The sequence below is a fragment of the Mustela lutreola genome, chromosome 4 (assembly GCF_030435805.1).
Source record: "Mustela lutreola isolate mMusLut2 chromosome 4, mMusLut2.pri, whole genome shotgun sequence".
Lineage (NCBI taxonomy): Eukaryota > Metazoa > Chordata > Mammalia > Carnivora > Mustelidae > Mustela > Mustela lutreola.
This window is the reverse complement of record NC_081293.1, coordinates 57,670,101-57,696,415: the sequence shown is the minus strand read 5'-3', so window position 1 is coordinate 57,696,415 and position 26,315 is coordinate 57,670,101. Positions and strand designations below refer to the sequence as shown.

Below are 26,315 nucleotides of genomic sequence, written 5' to 3'. Positions count from 1 at the left end.
ATAGGGTTTGGGGAGTTTTGGTAGTTGTTACCAGGTCATTTCAAGTCCCAGATTTTTAATACTGGTTTGCATAATGAGAGGAATGTCTTCCACCACTCACCACATTGATCTCTATATGGCCGACTAATTGCTGCTAAATGAAGTAGCCACACCTAAGGGTCAGGTGATAAGTTTCTAGCCACTCCCTACTCCAAAGGTTTCTCTGAACTTTCAGAAGAATCCAGTTGCAGGCACATGTCTCTAGTGTTTAAGGCACTGGAGTTAAATGATCTTAGGAGGCTTAACAAAAAGGAACACTCTAGGACAAAGAACTTTCTTCTTCTAGTCCACGTATCAACTATTGTGGTGGCATCAAATTCTGAGTCTCACAATCTTTGTATTCAGAACTGGAAAATTTACTCAAGCACTTCATTTACAAATGAAAACACAAGGGAGGGCCAGGGACTTGAGGCAGTTTACCCAAGGTCAGAAAGCGAGTTAGTGGCAGAATGGGGATTAGAAACAAGTTCTCCCAATTCCCAGTCTATTATTCCTACCTTTATATAACATGCTTTGTTTATGTGTTGCCCGAGACAATAAATTTAAAGGTGAAAATTGAGCCACGGGTTTTTTTTTTTTTTTTGGTGTTATGAAGCCCACATGGATGAAATCCATACCTGGATTTACAGCTTATTGTGTTTATGAATGCCAAAGGGAGGCCCAAAGAGATTTTGTCCTGTCAGAAGTATGCTTTAGTTTAGAGCAGCGGTTCTCAATCAGAGTTAACTTTGCCCCACAGGAGACGTTTGCAATGTTTGTAGATATTGTTGGTGGTCAGCACCAGGAGATCATGCTGTAGGCATCCAGAGATGCTGCTAACCATCCTGTGATGTACACAGTGACAGCCTCTTTGGGGGTGTCCTGATTGGGTGGGGGCCAGTGGCTGTGTGTGGTAAAAAAAAAAATTCAGCCAAGGCTGAACAAAGGAGATGGAAGTTAACCATGGATGGAAGTTGACTAACCTGCAAGGGAGCTGCGGGCAGGACAGCAAAGAAGAGACTGTCTACGAGACAGTGGTCAGGAGCTATAGTTATAGGGTGGAGTGAGGGTATGGAGATATATGGAATTTTCCCTTTTTGGTAATCTTAGGAAGTATGCCAGGTAGTAAGGAGCCCATTGGTCGGTTAGGAACTATGGTTTAATGAGCCTCTTTGCATTCAGCTAGGTAGGCCCTTCAACCATTGCTCAAGCCTGTGGCCTAAAAGCAGCTTCTACACCTCCCACAATAAAGAATCATCCAGTCCAAATTATCAATTGTCCTGAGGCTGAGAAATCATGGTTTAGAGCAAAATGGCAAAAATGGCATATTGTCCAAAGAGTATGAACCCCAAAGAAAGAGCTAAATGCACAACTTCCACGGAAACACCAGTTTTAGGAAAGTTCTATTGTATCACCTCGTCTCAGATGGTTTTCCAAAGTCAAGCAGAGTCTAGAGTGACGTTTATCCATATTCATATCAGTTGGGCAGACATTCTTATGTGAAGCAAGATGCCTCTCCATGTATCAGGTTCATTTCTTGTAATAGCCTTACTATTTTCAAAGATTTGAGGTAGGAAAGCAACATATCTATGACTTAGAGAATACAAGATTTTGAAGAAGAGTTATAAGTAGACCTTTGTATAGATGTGTGTGTGTGTGTGTGTGTGCACGCGCGCATGCACACATGCAAACATATGGGCATGCACATGTGTGTAATACAGCCAACAGAGCTACCTCTAATCATCTCTTATTTCAATACTAAGTCACCTAGCCTTAAAACAGAGCTTATGTGCCACAGAATCTGGACTTTTAAAAAAGATTTTATTTATTTATTTGAGAGAGAGCAAGAGAACACGAAGAGGGGAGAGGGGCAGGAGAAGAGGGAGATGCAGACTCTCCACTGAGCAGGGAGCCCAACACAGGCCCTGAGATCAAGATCTGAGCCAAAGGCAGACAGTTAACTGACCGAGCCATCCAGGCACCCCAAATTGGGACATTTTAATTTTTCATGCCCTTTTGTCACACCCTAGAGATAGTGCTAACTCTTCAAAAGCAACTAAACCACAGAATAAATAATTTATACCCAGTACTAGCTAAAGAGTCCTCTCTCCTCTTCCTCACCACCACCTGCCCAGCCAGACACCAGACAGGCGTCCTTGTCTCCTGCTCACTTTCAAATCTTCCCAGGTGTTCTGTCTTCCCTGCATCTGAATCACCGGGTACATACCTTTGGAACGACAATTAGCACACTAATGAAGCTGTTTGCACACACACAAGCACCTTGAAGGCTATCTCCAATATCTAGATGGAAGTCCATGAAGGAAAAATGGGTCCAAAGCCATATTATTCCAATAAATCCAATAGGACTTTAGCACTTCTTTACATTTAATTTTCATGGGCTGGTTAAATGAACAGGCGTAGTGGCTTTTGTGTGGTGACTCTGATACCTCCTTGCAATTAGATACTCTCATGGGCAGATTCATATTTGCTTTGACAAATAAAAATGGGAAAATAAATTAGTCATTAGTTACATCCCAGTAAACCTGGTAAAACTTGAGAATATCATAGGTCCAAATGCATGGAGTACACCTAGCTTTGCCTAGCCCACTTTAAACATGCTCGGAACACTTACACCAGCCTGCAACTGGGCAAAACCATCTAATAGAAAGCCTATTCTATCGTAAAATGTTGAATATCTTGTAGAATTTGTTGACTACTGTACTGAAAGTGAAAAACAGAAAGGTTGGATGCTTACAGAATGGTTGTCAGGGTATTGGCTGTTTGCCTTCGTGACGGCACGGCTGACAGAAGGCTGCCACTCAGCCTTCCTATCTGTCATCACAAGAGAGGAGCACACGGCATATCGCTAGCCCAGGAAAAGATAAAAAATTCAAAATCTTTCGCAGTTTCTGCTGAACGTGTATCCCTTGGGCATCATCGTAAATTTGAAAAAATTGTAAGTTGAACCATATAAAGTCGGGGACCATCCGTGTATGGCGTTTGTTAGATAAATCTCCAAAAACATTAGGAAAACAGTCCTTGATACAAAGACCCAAACTCTGAATAGGCTTTCTCAGCCCTCAGGAGATGTGCTTTTGCCTCCATAAATGGGCTCAGGATTGCTCAGAGGTAGGGCACAGGGATAGGATAGGCTGTGGCTCAGATTCCAGGCAGACTTATCAGCAACGGTGTGCTTGCGTTTGTTTCCACCAGTGAGGGCAGAATTGAGGTCATAGTCACTGCCAGTGTCAGGAAATTTCTGAGTCAGGGCCACTGATGATGGTAATCACATGGCATGGGCCATGAGAGCTGATCATACGTTTGTTTGAGTTATTCCTGCTGTATTTACTTCTTTAGGGACTTCTGGCATTCCAATGCCTGTGATTGATTTTCTATACTGCCCAACAAAGCATTTCTTTGCCAGTAATGGCAAGAAGCTATTTTTCTAAAGCAAAAATTAGAAAGCGGAGTTTTATTTAATTCCTTGTGCCTCCTTTGGTGATAGGGAAGTACTAGCATTGTCTTCTTTTTAAAGAAGGTTGAAATGAAAAGGAGGGCTGCCCAGCAAAACAGTGGTAGCTTGAGAGACTACCATATCTGGTTCACTGCTCTACTTCTAGGTGATGCCTATATTTTTAAAAAATATTTTATGGAAATAGACTATCTTCCATCTTCTATACAGTATCAAAAGCACTCTCACCTCTATTTATGGGGGAGAAAACAGAGCTCACACTTCTTGAGTGCAAAGGGAGGTAGATGATCAAATTAGATTAGAATCTAACTGCTCCCGTGGCTCCCAGTCCGGCAGCAGCTGCCCTGGCCAGCTTTCAAGGCTCCAGCCGCCCTGGCTCCAGCTGCTTCAGCAGTAATTTGAAGAGTGCAAGGGGGCAGGGGAAGTGAAAATTTGAAGAGCACCTCATTATATAATAGCAGAAGCAGGAAAACCCTGAAATAACTGGGCCAGTGGCCGGATCCAGATTTCTAAAGATTACATGCCTCCCCTCCAGGCCTCCCCAACCCAACAATGCCAGAAACTTTCTGGCACAACTGTTGCTCTGGGCGTCTGCACCCACCAAGGGGATAAAAAGGTCTTCCATCAAACACTTCTTTATCCAAACTCCTTTGAACCAACTCCAGCCTAAAGCACTATACACATTCACTTGCAGCCTCTCTCTCCCAAGGTACACAAATATCAACTGGATTAAAAAAGGAATAAACTGGGGTACCTGGGTGGCTCAGTCAGCTAGGCAGCCAACTCTTGATTTTGGCTCAGGTCATGATCTCAGGGTTGTGAGATTGGACCCTGTGTGGGGCTCGCACTGGCTGTAGCGCCTGCTTTAGATTCCCTCTCCCTCCCACCTGTATCCCCACACCAACTCTTTAAAAAAAAAAGTGGGGGTAGCATCTGGGTAGCTCAGTCAGTTAAGCATCTGCCTTTGGCTCAGGTCATGATCCCAGAGTCCTAGGATCAAGTTCTGCATTGGGCTCCCTGTTCGACAAGAAGCCTGCTTCTCCCTCTCCCACTCCCCCTGCCTGTGTTCCCTCTCTTATTGCCTTTCTCTGTCAAATAATAAATAAAACCTTTAAAAAAAAAAGAATAGAATAACAGTATGAACCTTATAGCTGTTATCTTTTAACCAATAAGGGAGATGTCCTTTCTCAAGGTTATCCCTATATTATATTTTTGGATACTGTTTACCTCAGGAGGTTGTAAACCCTCAGTTTAAGAACTTTAGTCCAAATCCATAATTCCTATAATTCCTAGTTTACACTAATTAAATCTTTGTTTGTTGGGGAACATTTCATTTATCTTATTCATTTTCAGTGGAGTCAAAATGATTCTGATCAGGTCTGGTGACATTGCGCCATTAGTAACACCCTAAGACCTACTCGCCTGTTGAATATCGCACCATCTGCACTATGTTCAAATGGTGTGATTGGTTTGGACCCTGGTGTGAGTTGGTTCCTTCTCATGAGACTTTTGTAGAAAAGCGGTCTTCAGCAATAACAACTATCATCGTCCTTCAAACTGTGACTTTCAAAAACTTTTTTTGCGTGGCTTGTAAGATGACCCTTGGCACCTCTCCTACTGAGTATTGATGATGTATCAAATAGAATGAGTTTGCATCTCATATCACAGACACTTAGCAGGCATATTAATGTAGTATCTGAGGTATCTTTGCTGGACTCTCAAATAGAATACAGGTCTTGACCTTCAATGTCAAGTGAGCAATTACAACCAATTAATGTTGGCCTCAACTGTGAGCAACATATTCTCAAGTATATTCTTTTGGTGTAACCTCTGCAGATTGAGAATTGGCTGATGTATCTGAACTGCAAGCCATGTCAGAACATATAGAGAGACCTCATTCTTCTTACACCCACTTAAAAAGGATGCCATATTTAATTTATTCAATCCCTTCTTCCACCACCACCACTTTTCCCCCCTTGGTCTGTTTTTCTAATTTGTTTGCCTCAAGGAATGAAACTCTATCTCATATGAATCCCAGGGAGATGTCTGACTGCCGTTAAAATTTTCACTCAGCCTCAAAGCTGCCATGTTACACAGAATCTGATCAGATGTCAAGGTGGAGGGCATATCCACCAGCTTGCCAGGAGTACCCAAGACTCCTTGATGTTCCCTGCTTACTAAGAACATTCCTTTCTTGTCACTAGAAGTTGTTCTTTGGGGTAGATAAAGAATAAGAAGGTATTTTGGGGGAGGGGGTTGTTTTTGTTTTTGTTTATCAAATAGTTCCTTATTAATTCAGAGACCCCTCGGTACAAATCTCATCTTGAATTACTTCAGCAAACAAATTGGAGAGTGCAAAAGAACTCAACACTAATGTTGAACTACAGTGCCCCCTGGCTTTCCCAATATCAACTTACATACCTCTGAGGTAAAAGTCATCTACTATACATAGCTAACTAAGGCTGTGTGGTTATTCCCACCCTTAGACAAATGTCATAAATATGATGGGGCCATGCCATGAACATACTATCATACTATCATTTATATATCTATAAATAATCACAGAATATTTATAAAAAGTGAATGACAAAAGCAAAAAAGTAGCTAAATACAGCTTTCCCTTTCTCTGATGCAGAAGCCAATATTTCCTTAATGCAGATCTCCAAATAGTAATAATAGAAAGCCTTGCAGCATTTGTTACTAATAGAGCTTGTAGAGGAATTTAATCATAATCTTTCCATGTTTATAATGTTTGCTCAAACATTAAAAACAATAATATGAAGAAAACAGTAATATGCCCACACACATGCCAAAGAAGAATTTCATAATCAAATGAAGTACAAGAGGCACCTGGGCTGCTCAGCAGGTTAAGCATTGGACTCTTGGCTTAGGCTCAGGTCGTGATCTCACGGTCCTGGGTTCAAACCCAGCCTCAGGCTCCATGCTTAGCTTGGAGTCAGCTTGAGAAATTCTCTCTCTCCTGTGCTCGCTTCGGCAGCACATATACTAAAATTGGAACGATACAGAGAAGATTAGCATGGCCCCTGCGCAAGAAATTCTCTCTCCCTCTATTCCCCCTCTCCCCCCTCCCCTACCCTTTATCTTTATTTCCCTCTGTCTCTCTCTCTTTCTCAAGTCAAATAAAGTACTAACTACACAAAAGAATGTGTGACTTTTTAAAAAGATTTTTATTTATTAGAGAGAAAGAGAGAGAGGTGGAGGGCACAAGCAGTGGGGAGGAAGCAGGCTCCCTGCTGGGATCATGAACTGAGCCTAAGGCAGACACTTAACCGACTGAGCCACCCAGGTGCCCCAGAATGTGTGCCTTTAAGCTCACAAATCATGAGTGAAAGACTGGTTGTGAATGGAAACTGTGAGTGCCATTCTCTGGTAGATTCTATTATAGAATATATTGATATGATACAGTTCAAAGTGGTTTTGTAGGGGCATCTGGGTCGCTCAGTGAGTTGAGGGTCCGACTCTTGATCTCATCACAGATCTTGATCTCAGGATCGAGAGTTCAAGCCCCACGTTGGGCTCTGCACTTTCAAGAAACAAACAAACAAAAGTGAAGTGGTTTTGTAAACTTTTTTCATGAATGTGCGCAAAAACATTTAATGATACTTTAACAAAATTACAACATACTGTACCATGACATCAGACTCTATTTGTGACTATGATTTTATAGAGATTGTCATTCTTTATATCCCTCAAGAGATCATTGAAGCTATACTTTAAAAAACACATAAAGAAAACAAGAAAACAAAACAAAAGTCAATTTCCAGGAATATTGGAAATATTCCAATATTCCAATATTAAGACAATATTAAGACAAAGCCAGGAAAATGGAGTCAGTTACTTGAGACACAGGGATATTCCACCTCACGAACAGTGACGGTCTTGTGTGGAGAAATACATTACTCTGTTGACGATGCCTCATAGATCCTTTCACAGATTTCTTAAATTGTTATTGTTTCTGGAAACTAAACTCTACTTGGGCATTTAAGAACAGAAGTACTTTACCAAAAGCCAGCATTTTTCCAAAACTTCCAATGTGTCACCTAGTATTTAATATAGTTGTCTGGCACTGCAACAGAGAAGAAAAAGAAGACGATCATGAGGGAAAAGCTTCATATAGGCTCAGATGATTCTATCTTCAAAAATAATCCACAGAATCGAAACTGCTGGAGATGTAGAAGATTTGGAGAGAATCCAAATATGAAGACGATACTATCTTTTTCTAAAATTTGGCACTGGAACTAAATTCCAAAAATGTATACTTCTAGGTTCTAACAATATTCTTCTCATTACAGATGTTACAGAATTTATCAGCCTCTGAAGGTCAGCTGGTGGTCTTTGAATGCAGAGTAAAAGGAGCTCCATCTCCTAAAGTTGAGTGGTACAGAGAAGGGACCTTGATAGAAGATTCTCCAGATTTCAGAATTTTACAGAAAAGTAAGTTGATGCTTTAAAGTTATTTTTCTGATCATTTTTATAAATATATTGTATTCATTTATTTCTATAACTTTTAACAACCAAGTAAAAATATAATTAAAAGAATTTCAAAATTACTTGTATTCCTAATGCTCCAAACTAAAGCCTAATAATACTGTGTTGTCTAGTCTCCAAAAATTTCTCCATGCATGTTTTTCAAATATAAAAATAAATCTAACACTTTTTTGTAAATTGGTTTTTTTACGCAGCAGGTCATGAACATCTTTTCGTGTTAATAAATATACTTTAAAAACAAATCAATACAATCAACTTTATGTTTATTTAATCTCCTATTATTGAATATTTCAATTGTTCACAGATTCTTACTTCTGTAAATTGCTTCAATGCATGTAAAAGAAAAGTAATTTGTGAATATCTACAGAATAAAGAGTACCAGAGGTGCCTGGGTGGCTCAGTCAGTAGAGTATATGACTCTGGATCTCAAGGTTGTGGATTGGAGCCCCACATTGAGTGTAGGGATTACTTAAAAATTTTTAGGCTTTCAATATATATTGCCAAAATGCCAGCCCAAAAGTTTGAACTAAATTGAGGATAATCACATAATTGATCATCTAATTTGGGACCTTTTGGGACTTTGGGAGTGAAAGAGATTGCCATTAATAATTACACAGAGATCCCAGGAATAAAACAGGACTATCCCAAATGAGGGGGGGGATACATGTTGTTCTAATTATATTTTATTACAATCACCAATGCATGGGAATGCCCTTTACTCATACCTTCACTAATAAAGGATATGAAAGATTTTTAAAATTTTCACTAATTTTATAGGTCCAAAATTGGAACGCTTGTTTTAATCTGTACTTCACTAAGCAAATGGGAGGGATGGAATTTTTTTCATGTTTATTGGGTCTTTGTATTTCTTATTTCTAAATTACCTGTTCACATCCTTTGCTCATTTTCATACTGAAGATTTTTTCTTTTTTACTGTAAGAATTATTTATATATTCAAGTGGTCAGTTCTTCTTTTTCTTATCATGTACTGCTTTCACCTTGACCCATTTCGGTCATAAAATACATTGTAATTTTTTTGTTGTTGTTGTTAATTTGTCTCTGCTTATCACTGATATATGAGTCAAACTGCTATCAGGTTTTAACAGTAGCAGCAACAATAACATAATCTGAATACCATTTAAACTTGAGAAGAAAAAAACTTGGGCAGTTCTAGCAGTGTGGAAGGTTCTAAGTTCCACAACTCTCTTTTTTTTTTTTAAGATTTTATTTATTTATTTATTTGACAGGCAGAGATCACAAGGAGGCAGAGAGGCAGGCAGAGAGAGGGGGGGGGGGGAAGCAGGCTCCCTGCTGAGCAGAGAACCCGATGCAAGACTCGATCCCAGGACCCTGAGATCATGACCTGAGCCGAAGGCAGCGGCTTAACCAACTGAGCCACCCACGCACCCCTAAGTTCCACAACTCTTACTGAATGCCTGCCATTGAACACCTGTATTCTGTAATCAGTACCATGAAGGCACTTCCAGGAATGTCAGAGAATTTTAAGATAAAGAATCTGATCCTGGGAACCTGGGTGGCTCAGTGGGTTGAAGCCTTTGCCTTTGGCTCAGGTCATGGTCCCGGGGTCCTGGGATCGAGCCCGGCATTGGGATCTCTTCTCGACAGGGAGCCTGCTTCCCTCTCTCTCTGTGCCTACCTCTCTGCCTACTTGTGATCTCTGTCTGTCAAACAAATAAATAAAATCTTAAAAAAAAAAAATCTGCTCCTTTGTTATCTACCCTGAGGCTCTCTATGAAAACACTTCATAGCCAGAGAGGTCTTCCTCCATCTTGTATATGCAAATACCCTTTGGAGACAGAATACTTTATCAGGCAGGTACAGTGTAGTGTGAATCAATTACTCAGATCTAGAAACTTTAGAGCAGGAGGTAGAGTCTACGTTTTATTAGGATGTGAGAACCCTTGCCAAGAATGAGTCTCAGTCTGTACAAACTTTGTTTCAGGTACAGCTGAAAGGGTACCAGTAAAAGCAAGCTGTTCCTGAATCCCTAACTCAGTCACTTTTCCTCACCTAAGGCTTTGTGTGTCCAAGTGGAATCCAGGTGTATCCCGAGATATGGCAACATCTGGTTAGCAGCTCTCTTGCTGCCCTTCTGTGACAACTGTCCTGTCCCCATCAAGGTCATTGGTGCTTTACCTCCACACTTACAGATTAACCTTATCAAATCACTCACGAGTATAAAAGAGACTGAAATTCCGTAGGAAGCTTCTGATGAAAATATGGCCTCTCGGTAAAAGAAATGCTTAGAATCTTTTAATTTTTTTTTTCTTTTAGAACCTCGATCCATGGCAGAACCAGGTAAGGATCATTTTAACTTTGTTAGCATGGTAACATGTTAGCACCAGTGATTACACATATATTAAAAACATATATACATAAGTCAGTGATTTTAAATATCTTACATAAATAGTAAAACATATTGATGTTACACTGGTGTCAAGGAAAAAATGAAAAATTAGGTTTTAGAAGCAGGATTCCAACCCACTCTAGCTATTACTGTAGGAAAAGGAAAAGAGGGGAGCACATGCAAATTTGGAATTTATATCCAATACTGAACATGAATGCAGTTAGTTCCTGGTTTTTAAGGGATGTTTCTTAGGAATATTCTCCCTCCCTTTTTTTTTTCCCCAACACGTGACCTCCCAAAACTGAGCAGAGCAATATACATGATGCTAGATCAGTTCCAATTCCACAGTTTATGTGTCTTAAAACTTATCCATCAAATTTTGAAATTTGCAGAATCAATAAAACCTCCATGGTGTTATTAGATTTGGTTGGGAAGATACCAAGGTGACATGGGAGTGATGGTAGGTGAAGCTCTAACCTCTAGAAAATGCAAATTACTCACAAACCACGGTGTAAACATCTGAAAAGACTTCCTTGTGAGCACCCTGGAAAATTAGATTGTATTCGTGCCCCTGGTAAGAATGATTATTTAGGATTTCATTATTATAATTCTCTCTTCTGAAAACTGAATGGAATGGCATTCCAGAAGTAGACACGGACCATCCATACAGCACAGCCCTACCGTAGGGCCTTGGGGATACATAAGTAAAGAACAGAGCAGCCTTATTCTTGCATTGCTAATGGAGTGGTATTTTTCTCCTTGAAAATATTTCAGGTTTTGACACTTTTGTCCAGAGAAGGCTCTTCCACTAGGCAATTTCATATACAGAATCATTTCAGAGGCACTCAAAAGGGGTCCCTTCCCAAAACAAGTACTGCCTTTCCCAGCTCCGTGATCTAAAATTTCATAGCCAGAGAGGTCTTCCTCCATCTTGTATATGCAAATACCCTTTGGAGACAGAATACTTTATTTCATCAGACAGGTACGGTGTCATGTGAATCAATTAATCGGATCATCTTCTGAAAGTGGTTGTTGAAGGCTGAGAGTAGAAATGTTTGGGAAGGGGAACAGAGAGAAGGAAGCACAGTCCAAGGGCTCAGAAAAAGTACAGAGAAGCACCAGACCAAACTTTGCCTCTCTATCATTTAGGGTTCTTGGCAGCAATGAAGAAGACCTCACTAAAAGTGGCTTAAGTCTTAAGAAAAATGTATTTTCTCACGTAGCAAGATGTCCTGAGAAATGTCTTAAGATGGCGTGATTTTACATCTCCAAGATCATTGGGGGCCAAGCTTTTTCCCCATTTCCCATTCCACTGTCTTCAGGCTTAGTCTTGTTTTATTCATCTACCTACGACAGCTGCCACAGCTCTGAGTGTTGTACGCAGACAACACTGCAGAGGCAAAATTCAGGAACAAAACTCTTTTGTTCTCTTCTAAGAGCAAAGAAATCTTTCTCATGGACTCCCCAAAAGACTTTCCTTCCTTCCTTCCAAAAAAGGAGAAAAGGCGTTCCCTCCTATTTCATTGACTGGAGTTGTATGGTGCATGCCATGAATTAGAAAGAACAGAACTTAGCGTGTCCAGTCAGGGTTTGCCACCTGAGACCGGGAGAGGGAGAGGCCAAGTTGCCTTGAAGCATGTGACCTCTCCAAGGAGGGTGGACCAAGCCAGAATTCTATTAGGAAGGAGGAAGGAGGGTGAAGAGCTCTGGAGCAGGTACTTAGCACTGTCTGCTGTGGCCTCTGGTCCAGGTTGCCTAGAAGGTGGCCAGCTAATTCATTTCAGTTATCGTGAAACAGTGAGTCCCTCCTAATACAACAATGCTTTTGTTAATTTTGTTTTTCATGTCAGGTCCACTGAGTGATAATGCTACTGTCCTATACCTCTCTTCATGTCAAGGAATATCTAACTATAATAATTTTAGGCTATAATCACATGGTTTAATCTGGCAATCAATTCCATGATGATGGAATCATTATTTGAATAATGGCAAATAACCCTTGTCATTATTCAAAGGGGTTTCATGCTGTCTATTGAAATAATCCGTAAGAATTAGCATAGTATTGCAAAAGAGAAGATGTTTTTCACTCTTTTTTCACCTGAAATTTCAAATTACTCTATCAGCTAATTACTATTAGCACAGCAAAATATTTCTTGCCCAGTTTTAAATTGTGGCCTTCATTTTAAATGACCTCAGTGGAAAAGTTCCCCACAGACATAGTGAAATCCCTAGATTTAAAAATGTTTTATTAATCCTTTTATGTCACACAAATCTCCTTTTGCTTTAACTCCTAATTTGTTTTTGTGATTTTTTTAAGTTTACTGTTTCTCAGTTCTATTTTTATCATCTGGACTGATGACATAAAAACAGAAGATGTTCCGGGAATTCACAATTTATTAAGATATTTTGTTATTGTAAGATCCTCTTGCCAATAGTCAATGTGGAGTTTTCTGTTGTACATCTTTGATTCATTGAGCCTGATCATCAGCCAGTCCTATCAGATAATTGTTTAGACTGATTACTTTCAAACAACTCATAGAATCAACTTCTTATATTGACCTTTATAGAATCCTTATCTGATATCAGTAAACTTTATAATTCCATTTCCACAATGAAGTCAGTAACTGTTCTGTTTTACTGCCATTTAGAGGAGATTTGTACTTTGGTCATTGCTGAGGTGTTTGCAGAAGACTCTGGGTGCTTCACATGTACAGCAAGCAACAAATACGGCACGGTGTCAAGCATTGCACAGCTCGATGTAAGAGGTAAGGGTCCTGGAAGGCCAGAACAGTCTAGACTATGGAACAATATCCAATTTTCATTTTCTTGTTGCATTTATGACCACCACCCATGACCCTGCTGCTATCTCTTGTAGTCCTTAAGAAAACATCCCCTTGGTGTTTTATACACTTCTAATATTCTTTCCAAACCAGTACTTGGGTTTTTAGTTTAGATTTTTTTTTCCCCCCTGTATCCTCACCATTCTTTAATGCCCCAGATTATGGTCACTGTTTCTGACAAGCATTCTCCCATTACATACTCATCTGGTTGGCTCCATGGCCCAGCTCTCAGTTATAATCCTGTCTCAGTCTTACTGGGTGAGGCTAACAGCTCAGGTCCTGTTATTGTCCTTTCAGGAAACGAAGACCTCAGAAATAATGGGTCTCTTCACTCGGCCAATTCCACCACCAACCTGGCTGTTACTGAGCAACAGCCATCCCCACCCAACCCAGAGCCCCCTTCTGTGGAACAAGCCCCTAAACCCAAACTTGAAGGAGTTCTGGTGAACCACAATGAGCCCCGGTCCAGCTCCAGGATTGGGCTCCGTGTGCACTTCAACCTGCCTGAAGATGACAAAGGAAGTGAAGCATCTTCTGAGGAGGGTGTGGTGACCACCAAGCAGACCAGGCCGGATTCTTTCCCGGAAAGATTCAATGGACAGGCAGCAAAAATCCCTGAGCCTTCTTCACCCATCAAAGAACCCCCTCCAGTTCTGGCCAAACCCAAACTGTAAGTAAAAATTAAAACAGGAACAAGGGTGCCTCTGAGCCTCTCTGAATCTGCCCATTATTCTTAAGAATAATGGGGCTGATTTGCGATGATGTGGATGGAACTAGAGGGTATTATGCTTAGCGAAATAAGTCAATCGGAGAAAGACAACTATCATATGATCTCCCTGATATGAGGAAGTTGAGAGGCAATATGGAAGGTTTGGGGAGTAGGAAAAGAATAAATGAAACAAGATGGGATCAGGAGGGAGACAAACCATAAGAGACTCTTAATCTCGCAATACAAACTGAGGGTTGTGGGGGGGGGTGGTTAGGGAGAAGGTGGTTGGGTTACGGACATTGGGGAAGGTATGTGCTATGGTGAGTGCTGTGAAGTGTGTAAACCGGCGATTCACAGACCTGTAACCCTGGGGCTAATAATACATTTTATGTTTATAAAAAAAATAAAAGAATTATAAAACAAAACGAATGGGGCTGAATGGGATACCTGAGTGGCTCAGTTGGTTAAGAGTCCAGGTCTTGATCTCAGAGTTGTGAGTTCAAGTCCTGCAATGAGCTCCATGCTGGGTGTGGAGCCTACTTTAAAAAAAGGGGTGGGGGTCTAAAAACAGAAAGAGAAGAAACAATTTAAATCCTTTGCAAACCATAAATCCTTACAACAACATTAGTGTACTCTCACTACTATCCTTACTGTTAAATATTCTACCTCTGAAAAATGTTATTCTTGATGTTACCCCTAAACTAGCGGATAAAGATGTTTGTCTAACATTAGAGCCTCCAAATGAAGCCCTTCTGTACTCTTCTTATAGAGCCCTTTCTCGAATCTAATAATCCTCATAATCTATAATTTCTTCCTTATGTTTCCCATTTCTGTTTCAGCTAAAGCTCTTGTAGTCATTATGGAAAAGATATCTAGCACTTTTTTGACCTTTCTTTGTTGTGACTAGATATGCTATAATAACACAGTAGGTTTCGTATAATATAATAGGGATGAAAGAATGAGGAGCCATAATTTTCAGACTCACCTTGGGGCCTGATGTGATGTCACCCTAACCTCTTAGGGAGCCTCCATTGGAGCCATATTGCAATGTTTAAAGTTCATCCATAATAAAGCAAACACAGAACATGAAATTACTACTACTATGTTCTGTTGGATCAAAGTTATAAAAATTATATTTATAATTACATAAACCTTTAAAGGTCAAAATTAAAATCTATAGTAACAGTGATCCCATCATGCGTTTCTCAGGGCAGAACACAAGTGTTCAATGGAAGCAGGGGATGCCATTTAGTTTTTTTTTTTTTTTTAGTTATTTTTATTAACATAATGTATTATTTGCCCCAGGGGTACAGGTCTGTGAATCATCAGTCTTACACATTTCACAGCACTTACCATAGCACATACCCTCCCCAATATCTATAACCCAACCACCCTATCCCCACTCCTCCACCCCCCAGCGATCCTCAGGTCATTTAGTTTTATGTTTGTCTCACTATCACATCAGGCAAAATCCTGAGCATAAAATTAAATATTATGAGGCATGCCTCTTGGAAAACCACATCCAAAAATGTCTCTGTCCCCTGAAAGTTCTTCTGGTCACAAAAAATAGGAATCCACTGAAGTAAAAAAGTGGTTACTGTAGGGAAATACACAGGAATGGGAACGTGAAGGCAGCCAGGTCCTGCCTGGAGAAAGATACCCCAAGCCTCTGTCCCCCACTCACTCTCTGTCTGGAGCACCGCCTTGTTTCTTCTTTGCATATCCTCTCCACTCTTCCCTCTTTGAAGACTCATCACCTCACACCTGGCCCATCATAGCATGACCCATTCTACACTTTGTGTCAAGTTCCACTGCTAATTAAGTCATTCATAGCAGCTCAATTCCAAATACCAGCTGGTCAGATGCAGAGGATTTATGTTTGGAGGAAAGAAGAGTCAAATGGATCAAATCAGAACTATGAAGGACGGTGAGGTGGGGGATTTCACAGAAAAGGGAGTTTTGGGAACAGGTAATCCAAAACAATTTCCTTGGGAACTGCCTCCTTTATAGAGCCTCCTCTTACCCAAGGACTGTTCAGGGATGATTAGGTATATCAGTTAGGATTCAGTTTAGCTTTGTGTTGCAGAAAACCCAAACAGTGGGTTAAACATATGAGGGTTTTTCCTCTTAAATAAAGGAATTAGATGGGCAGTCTGAGGCCATTAGAGTGGCTCCACAGTCAGTTGACAAGAGACAACCCAGTCTCTTGTCTTTCCACTATGCCTTTGAGCACTGGCTTCCTCTCCAGGTCTCCTCTTGGTCAGGGATGGCTGATGGTGGTCTAGTCATCATGTCTGATTTCAAGCTGCTGGACAGGCAAATGGGTGGAAGGCCTGATGTCTGACTCATTTTAAGGAGCCTTCTTGGGTCTTACCCAAAAATCTTGTGTTTGTATCTCATCATCCAGAACTTAGTCACACGGTATATAATAGGTGTAAAGGAGACTAGGAAGTGTAGTCTTTGGCTGTAGATGTTGCCTCCATGAATAAAATCAAGTTCTTTCACAAAGGGAAGAATTAAGCAGTCAGCCAGCAGCATCCACCACATCAGACTTTCAATGAATATAATATTTTGTTATTAAACTATGCAGTGACACGCTGTACAAATCCAGCCCTCAGTGCTATATAATTCTTTAATCTCTTTTGCCTTCCTTAAGTTTTCTCTTAATTGTGTCTATAGGTTGTATTAGTAGAGGGATGAACATATATGTACATGTGCACATGCATACACACAACACACACAGCAGTCCTTTGTGAACCCATATGTCTAACAGCCTTTTCTTTTTTTTTTTTAAGATTTTATTTATGTATTTGACAGAGATCACAAGTAGGCAGAGAGGCAGGCAGAGAGAGAGGAAGGGAAGCAGGCTCCCTGCCGAGCAGAGAGCTCAATGCGGTGCTCAATTCCAGGACCCTGGGATCATGACCTGAGCCGAAGGCAGAGGCTTTAACCCACTGAGCCATCCAGGCGCCCCTCTAACAGCCTTTTCTTACTGGTTTTGACCTCATTGTTTTTAATCTTCTAGGTTTTGCATTACAATATATTGACTCTCTGAATAATCTTCTTGAGGGCACAATTTTCTGCTTATTCTCTCAACTTGCCACTCACATGAAAAATAGACATAATTCTTATAGATCTTAAAACTGCAACAGAAACAAAAACTGTCATTTTTAAACATTGTATCATCAAAGCCTGGATAATTCAGACTTTGAGATTTTCAATTTGAATTCAAGCTGTCTAGAACAGTGATTCTTCATCGGGCTACACTCTCTAATGAAAGGTAGAGCCTTTAAAAAATATTTATGTCTTCTATCCCAACTGAATCAGAATCCCTCCACAGAGATTTTAATATTCATCCAGTTTGGAAACTACTGGTCTAAAGTTGGAAAGTCTGGGTTACCACAATTTATCATTCTGCCCCACCCCCTACACACACCCCTCCACACCCAGGGGAACACAATATTTAACATTTAAAGTGGGGAAAATGTCAGACAAAAATCAGCATGTACTGGGAAAGCCTAGGTTTTGGGGACGAGTGTTTCTTTAGAGCAGTGGTTCTCAGTCCCAGGTGCATGCAAAAGCCACCTTGAGCCTTGTTATTCATGGTGCTGGCATCCCCTGGGAGCTTGATAGAAAATGCAGATTCTCAGGCTCCACTCCAGACTTGAATCAGAAGCTGGGGGTAGGGGGCGGGGAGGGCAAAATCTGGGTTTCAATAAGCCCTCCAGAGGCTTCTGAGGCTCACTAAAGTTTAAGAACCACTGACCTACTTCTAAAAAGAATAATAACTAGGACTGGATCTTTTCCCGGGCTGCTGGACTTTCTGGGCAATGGTGCCTAAATCACTGAGGTTTGTCTTTGTCTTGTCTTTTATGCTCTGTGAGTGATTCTAATGTGTAGCCAGCATGGTAGCCTCTGCTAAAACCACGGCTAGAAGCCAATTGCAGAGACATATTTACTCAGAATTTGTTATTCTAATTAGTGATGTGCTAGCAGATGTTTTAAAAACGGATAAAGACAGGGAAGCCCTGATTTGTAGCATTTGCCAATTTTCTCCCACCATGTTCTATTTCAAGCTACTAAAGAAAGGTCATTGAACTGGGAATTGGAATGAGATGTGCACAATCTGCTCTCCAGAGCAATCGAGAACTGGCTCCAGCACACACTGCCCAAAATTTGTGTGGCCAAAACAGCTTTCAAAAGGACTTGATACACTATCTCAAGTTTGTTTTGTTGTTTTTGTCACTAAGCTTTTTCATCTAAAATCCCTAAGAGATTCCTTTGTTCCCCAGAAACAAAAAGAAGCATCTTTATTATTCTGAAACTCTCAATTTTCATTCTTACAAATCTTGAAATTGACATTTGTGGTTCACAAACTAAAAAATAAAAAGCCACCAGTTATTGAGTACTTATATGTTTTCGGTGATTTGATCAATTCTCACAACAATGTTGAGAGTGTACTTATTCCTCTTTTACTTATGAGGCTATCAGGGTCAGAAAAGGTCTAGAAACTACCCCAAGCCACACAGACAATGCATGAGTAGCAGAGCCAGGATGAGGACCTAAGTCGGTCTGTCTGCAGAAACCATATTCTTGAGCATCATGGTTAAATTATGTGTTGTGGCAAAGGAGAAGATATATTCAGGTAACTCAAGAGAGCTGATAAATCTGCCTGGGTAAAAGAAAACTTGGTGTCAGCTTGAAAGCTGATAAAAGAAAGCTTGGATACAGACCCAACTTCAGAAATCTTCATGGCAACAAGAAAAGAGCAGCTGAGCTTGTAGCAATTTATGACAGGCTGTTACTTTGTTTTAGAGATGTTACTCAGGATTTTAGAGCTAGAATGCCTTTGTAATTTATTTTTCCCTTCCTTTATTCTTTCATTGTTCTTTGTACCTTCATTATTAAAGCAACAAGTAAGTTCCATGTGTTCTCTTAAATAACCAGTGGTTATTTATGTTGTATGTATGTATAGTAAGATTTTGGAGCCCTGAATAGCTTGTGCTATCTCAGACATGTATATCTCTCCTATAGTGCCTGGCAAAGTTAACACAGAAGATTTAATAAAAGTTCATCAAATAATGGCATTGACAGCTGATGTAATGAATAAGGGAATCCAAATTGCTCTTTTAAATCCCTTGTGAAACAAGACTAATGAAATGAGAAACAAACAAACAAAAACCAATCTTGTTCAACAAAAAGAGACATTATTCTCAAATGAATTTTTCCAGAATCTTAGATAAGCAAAACAATTTAACACTCTATCTCACATATCATTATGTTTAAGGTTTGTGACCCTCTCTAATCTGATACACTGCATTAAATGATAAGGGCTGACATGCCATTGGAAATCTTACTTAAAATAAAAAAATAGTTCTTCGTTTTTATTCAATGGGAACTAAAGGAAAATAAGACTCAATCAGTACCAAATGACTTCCTGCCACTTTCGATCATCCTTATCTTTCTGAGATTACTTACATGTCATAGACTACTTTTTCTATTTCTGTAGCCACGAGGAAAGGATTCTGGAAAATCATAAGACGAAAATTTGTAGACTACTCTGTACAGAGATGTCCTGAAAACCATACAGCATTGTCTTCAGGCTATGGCAACCACAGAATGTGACCTGACAAATACGAAATCCATTAAAAAATCTAAAGATTTTTGTATTTTCATACCATTAGGAAAGTTAACACTAACAGAAACAATATTAATTGTATATATTTTATATTTTCCTAAGGATAACCTAACAAAGATATTTCTGCTTCTCTTGATTGCTGAATCTTTCATCCATGATGAAACTAAAAGGTTTAATTAATCTGTAACTATATTACTTTATTCTCTAAGCTTATATACTTCTAAAAAGTAGAGAGAGAAGAAAGTTACTGTAACAAGTGGTTAATGCTTCTGAATTCTTAGTTTAAGTCAAAACAAGAATTTTTATCAACAAACAAGGAAGGATTGCATATTATATAACTATATGACAACATACGGGGCTCTATTTTGTAAAGTTACTTTTCCATATATTGTAATCAGAAATGTTAATGAGGAGCACCTGGGTGGCTCACTGGGTTAAGCCTCTGCCTTTGGCTCAGGTCATGATCTCAGGGTCCTGGGATCGAGTCCCGAATGGGGCTCTCTGCTCAGCAGGGAGCCTGCTTTCCTCTCTCTCTCTCTCTCTCTCTAAGTGCCTCTCTACCTACTTGTGATCTCTGTCTGTCAAATGAATAAATTTTTTAAAAATTATTAAAAAAAAACAAAAAAGAAATGTCAATGAAAGGAAGGAGAAAGGTCTTAAACACCCAGAATTAAGAAAAATCAAGGTTTGGAGAACCTCCTGGTTCAACTTTATTACCATTCGTGTTGACTTTCCTAATGCTATGAAAATACTGAACATTCCATTTTTAATAGCTCTCATGTTCAGCAGATCACCTTCTATGTTCCAGAAGCAACCTATGTTTTCAAAGAACATAAAACCATGGCAGATTTGAAACACCACAGTTTCCTTGTGGATCTTCCTGTAGTTACTCATTTGAGAGTAGATTCTTCTAAACAGCATCCCTTACAACTTTATGCACATAAGATTTTTACAGATTTTCATTTTCCATTTTCTTTCTTAAGAAATAGGGGCACTTGGGTGGCTCAGGCCTTAAGTATCTGCCTTCGGCTCGGGCCAGGATCCCAGGGTCCTGGGATCAGGCCCCACCTTGGGCTCCCTGCTCAGCAGAAAGCCTGCTTCTCCCTCTCTCACTCCCTCAGCTTGTGTCCCTCTCTTGCTATCTCTCTCTCTCTCTCTCTCTCTCTGTGTCAAATAAATAAATAAAACCTTTTTAAAAAATAATAACTGGGGGCACCGGGGTGGCTCAGTCAGTTGAGCATCCAACTCTTGATTTTGGCTGAGGTCGAGATCTTGGGGTCACGGGATTGACCCCCTCATTGGGCTCGCTCTGCGCTTAGTAGAGTCTGTTTCTCTCCCTCTTACCTTCTCCCTCTGCCTCTCCCCCCCATGCTCGCTTGCTCTCTCTCTCTCTCAAATAAATAAATCTTTAAAAAAAAAATTACTAGCCATTTTGTTAAGATAAATAAACTGTGGGCAAATCATATAATGCTTCTGTGATTCAGTTTCATACAAAAGAAGAAAATATTTTCTGTTTGATCTTCTCCTTTTAGGAACAAGAAAAGTCTAAGGCTATGTTTCTAATTAGGATGGCCATATAATCTATGATTCAAATCATGACATTTTTGAGAGTAAAAAAAGCAGCAGGAAAACAGTCATAAACCAAGACTGCCCAGAATGTATTGAGACATGTGGTCACCTTATCTATAACATTTGTTGTCAAGAGGGGATGAGAAACACCAAGACACATCCAGTGGCTTTCTTAAGGTTTTAAACTGAGGCAAAATGAAGCATACAACGCATTCAGTTCCTTACAGCAATACGTAGCTCACCGCTTTCTGTCCCAAAGCTGAGATACAGTCTGCTCCAGTCAGAACTTTGGGCATTCCCAACAGAGGACCGTTGTTTCTATTTCTTCTTTCTAATTTATAAACATTCTAAAATTGTGCTGCCGTGTTTCAAGGTCACCACACAAAGAATACAATGTGAGCGATACCTTTTGGAGTTGTGCGTTGTGGTGGCTTTTCCCCTTCTTGCCGACAATAAAACAGATTTAGGAAAGAGAAACCGCTCATGAGGAATTGATCAGCTCATTTCTGACAACTCTGGTTGTGTGTTCTGAATCAGCATAGAACTGTAAATAGACTGTCTCGACGTTTTCTGATCGGTGAGGCTGATAGTGACAGATTTCCCTTCTCTCTCCCCGTCTTTTGTGCAGTGATTCCAGTCAGCTACAACAGCTTCACAACCAAGTCCTACTGGAACAACAGCAGCTGCAAAACCTATCTCCCTCCTCTCCTAAGGAGTTTCCTTTCAACATGAGTGCTTTGAACTCCACTGTTTCCCAGGCGGTGATGATGCCCAGCAAGCAGGTGAAGGCTCCTTCATCACAGACATTCAGCTTGGCCCGGCCAAAGCATTTCTTCCCCTCTCCAAACACCACCGCAGCAACTGTGTCCCCTTCCAGCTCGCCAGTGTTCACCCTGAGCAGCACTCCTCAAACCATTCAGAGGACAGTGAGCAAAGAGAGCCTCTTGGTTTCTCAGCCCTCCGTGTCAAACAAATCTCTAGGAGGAGTTTCCGTCCCAAATGAGCCACCCCCTCTGGCTCCAGTAGAGCCAGCACCAGCGCCACTCACGTTTGCCATCTCCAGTGGAAACCAGTTTCAGCCCCGCTGTGTTTCCCCAGCTCCTGTCTCTCCCACTAGCCGGATTCAGAACCCAGTGGCTTTCCTCAGCTCTGTTTTGCCTTCTCTCCCTGCCATCCCTCCCACCAATGCCATGGGGCTGCCCAGAAGTGCACCATCTGTGTAAGTGTCATTTAGATTTCTTGAGTAAAAGATGTCACTTAAGAAAGGATATACAGGGAATAGCTTGGTCTGGGACAGGACTCTCATTTAGTGGATTCTAGATAATCTTATCTCTGAGGCACTAAATGGATATTGAACACCTTACAGGTTTAATAATTTAAATATTGAAAACACCTCTACGGACACAGAGTCTCTGTGCAGTGCTCAACTTTGGTACCCAAGCTGACCTCCCTAAGTGCCTGGTGACTCCTACTGTCTGACCGCCAGTTCAGCCACTCTGATTTCTAGGCTTTCAGACACTGGCAAGGGTTTCTCATGGGTGTATCAGATGTGAATTTATTTTACAGGCCATCCCAGGGACTAATGAAGAAAAACACAAAGTCTCCCCAACCGGTGAATGATGATTACATTCGTGAAACTAAGAATGCGGTCATTCAAGACTTGGGGAAAAAAATGAATTTCAGTGATGCCAGATCAAACCAGCAGGTAAGATTGTTGCACACAATGGTTTATTGGAATTTCATGATAAGAAATATCATTTCACTTAACTTGGTCCTTGGATGGTCAAGTCACCAGACCTCAGTGAGCCTGACCCTGCACTCGTAGAAGTTAGAACATAGATTAACCAAGGGTCATATGGGAAACTCATCCACATGGATCTACAGTTCTTGATTACCGTGGTAGTTAATCAGTTTAACTATTTATATGTGTTTACACAGAATAGAATATGTTAAGGAAAGAGAAGGACTAGCTAGTTTTCTGGCCATTCCAGCAATCCTCAACCCAGTATAGGCAAATACCATCACATCTTTGAAATACTGCAATATATGAGAAGATCTAGACTTTAAGGAATGCTGGGATGCCACATTGTCCTTTATTTGTCTCCTACTATCTAATGTGCTAGAGGTCTGTTCACCAGTTCCTCTCCCTCTTTACGTTAGCTTGAATCATGTGAAATAGCCATTAATAGGCAATATCCTGTGGTTCAACCCATACAACTCCTTGTTTTCTAGTAAGTGCTCACACTGAAGGAGAAAAAGGAAAGCCATAGGTGAGCATCAAATAAAAGAAAAATAGACTGAGTATTTTGTTATTTGGGCCATTTATTTTTGCATTTCATCATAGGTTTACATTTTAATAACCGAACTCTTGGTTAATTTCCCAAGATGGGAACTGATAAAAATCTATTTTGAAACATAACAAGATTTCAGGCAAAACTGTATGCCAAATATTGTGGAAATTGTGGAGTAAGTGATCCCTGGAAACAAGGCTCCAGATTTCCCTGCCCATATGCTGTTTTCCTTTGTTTCTATCTTCATGGTTCCACCTCCAGTGCAGTCGTGGATATACAGTATTTTACAATTGTGCGATATGTTGGGCAATTTTTACTAAGTAGGTTCTTTTGAAAATGTGCTGCTTGAACTGAAGACGAACACTTAAGCTTGTTATAATTGAGTGCACTTTTCATGTATTATTTCACCAAATTAGGTATGTTTCTGGGACATAAATGCCAAGGCAACTCTTTCTCCCTTCCTTCTTCTAGATCGAGAAACAGGGGGCACAGTTGTCAGACTGTCAGTGGTAGAACTAGAACTAGAGCCCTAGTCCCCAAGACACTTCCCATATTCCCTAAAACGGTGTAGCCTTTTTCAGTTTTATGACAATTACCTTTAAGCTGCCATAAATGTTGCTCTGTCGGATGCAGCTTTCCTTTCCTATAATATTGTCATCACATTTGTGGTTGTTAATCCTTCTAAATATCACTGAAATCAGATCTGTAGTCAGCCGATGTCTTTTGCAACTCGGAGAGGGAGCAATTGGGAACCCTGTAAAAATAATACCAGGTTAGCACACAAGCCCTGTGATGTTACTTTCATAGTTGCTCTGTAGGTAGATCCATGCTAATCCCCTGCCCAGTTCATGGCAAAGTAGGGTTTGTCTCCTGAAATACTGAAATGTGAGTGTATGTGAACATGAACTTCTATGAATTGAGTGTCCTAAACCTGATAGAGCTCATTATTAACTCCAGGGCCAATAGTGGGGACTAGGAGTAGTTTCAAAAAGCATCCCAATCCTCTTCATTTGAATATCTGTGACATGCATCAGCGTTCCCCTGAGAATCATTATTCTGGGAATCGCTATGGTAGTTTACTTACAGAATTGATTCTAGACTAAGTTCTATGCTATGGGTAAGAACACCAAGCTGCATAAATAAATTACATAAATGCAATTCAGGAAACTAAGGATCTAAGATGGAAAATTTGCATTAGGTTGGTAGAGGCTGATACTGATTAAGTTTTAAGGAATAAAATGATGACCACATTATAATACTGCCTCACATTGTTGCCTTGGGAGATGATAGTGAAGATGTTGTAAAGAACTCTCTAAAATGTATTGTGGCCTAAAGAAGAAAATTTGCTTGGGAAAGTGGAAAAGCAATCATATTGATAGTCATCTATATCTGCAGACTGGGGACACAGGAATCAAAATGATCAGTTTTCTTATTCCTATATTAGGATACCCATAGGAAGGGGAAGCAAATGTTTTCTTCTGACAATATGCATTTGTTTTAGTTTTATTTTGTTTTGAAAACTTCTAAGTCCAAACGCTGGACTCTCTGGCCCTATTTTATTCCTAGCCAATGAAGAATAGCAACCTCTTAGAACATGTGTGTGGTCTAGCCTTATTCCATTATTCTGAATATGAAAATAAATCAGAGGTCCTTGAACAATGAATATTGACTATAGATAGTTCCCCCCCCCCACCAGAACGCAAACTCCTCAGTTAATGTTTTAGAAAATGGGTTTTCTTTGACATATCTACCACTTTGCATTTCCCTTTTGTAGTATTTCAGCATTTACCTTCTAACTCATTTTATAAAACATTTCTAAGTAGCAATTAACATTTGCTTATTGATTCTTAGAACATTATGTGACACAAAGGTATCATCTTTTCAGATGTTCATATTTATTAAAATGGTTAGCTTTCTAAACTGACAGTGAAGTTTCTTTGAGTTAGGGACAAGCTAAGAGAGGTGTCCAGCCTCTAGATTTTAGGCTGTATCATCTTATTTTGAAGGGTATCATTCACCACCAGTGGAATATCGGTGGCTCGAAAAACATAAATATTTAAGGATAGTAATGTGAATCTGAAAGGTCAAAGGAACCCAGGATCACAAAATGTAATAATGAACTTTTCATGATGAATGATTGTTTTTAAGTAATTTTTTATTAACATATAATGTATTATTAGCCCTAGGGGTACAGGTCTGTGAATCGCCAGGTTTATACACTTCACAGCACTCACCATAGCACATACCCTCCCCAATGTCCATAACCCCACCCCCCTCTCCCTTCCCCCTCCCCCCAGCAACCCTCAGTTTGTTTTGTGAGATTAAGAGTCTCATAGTTTGTCTCCCTCCCGATCCCATCTTGTTTCACTTATTCGTTTCCTACCTCCCAAACCCCCCACGTTGCATCCCCACTTCCTCATATCAGGGAGATCATATGATAGTTGCATGACCAATGATTTTAATTCACACATGAGTTAACATGATTTTCTGCACCCAGTAAATATTTGCTACGGTTAATTTCTACACACTTGCGCGCGTGCACACACACACACACACACACACACACAGTCTTATTTCAGCTTTCCTCCTTGACCTCATTTCTCTGGAAACCTTCCCATCTCTTTATTCCTGCTCCTTCCCCCAACATACTTTTTAAAATTAATTCTTCTTTAAAACTGTCTGTGGTTCCCAGATACTGTCATGCATGACAAAAGAAAAAAAATATGCACCTGATTATTGCTATGCTTTTTGTTCCTCTAATCTTCTCTAAGCTGTTTAGTTTTTTTCTTCTATCTAAAGCATACTTCTTTCATCTCTTACTATGAACTTTTATGAAAATCCTATGTTGTGAGTCTTGCCATCCATTCCTGTTCTAATAAGAACTCCACACAGCCAATAATC

The 26,315-nt window shown here is 40.1% G+C and overlaps 1 protein-coding gene and 1 pseudogene across 1 annotated transcript in view; both read left to right on the top strand.

The window, feature by feature from the left end:
* Window positions 1–26,315, top strand: part of MYPN (myopalladin) — a 103,341-nt gene that overhangs the window by 45,215 nt on the left and 31,811 nt on the right. The window contains exons 7-12 of the mRNA XM_059170113.1: window positions 7,804–7,945; window positions 10,295–10,318; window positions 13,016–13,132; window positions 13,505–13,877; window positions 21,752–22,342; window positions 22,690–22,828. Of these exons, the coding sequence (XP_059026096.1) occupies window positions 7,804–7,945; window positions 10,295–10,318; window positions 13,016–13,132; window positions 13,505–13,877; window positions 21,752–22,342; window positions 22,690–22,828 (1,386 nt within the window). The remainder of the gene's footprint in view (window positions 1–7,803; window positions 7,946–10,294; window positions 10,319–13,015; window positions 13,133–13,504; window positions 13,878–21,751; window positions 22,343–22,689; window positions 22,829–26,315) is intronic.
* Window positions 6,473–6,543, top strand: LOC131830962 (U6 spliceosomal RNA; annotated as a pseudogene).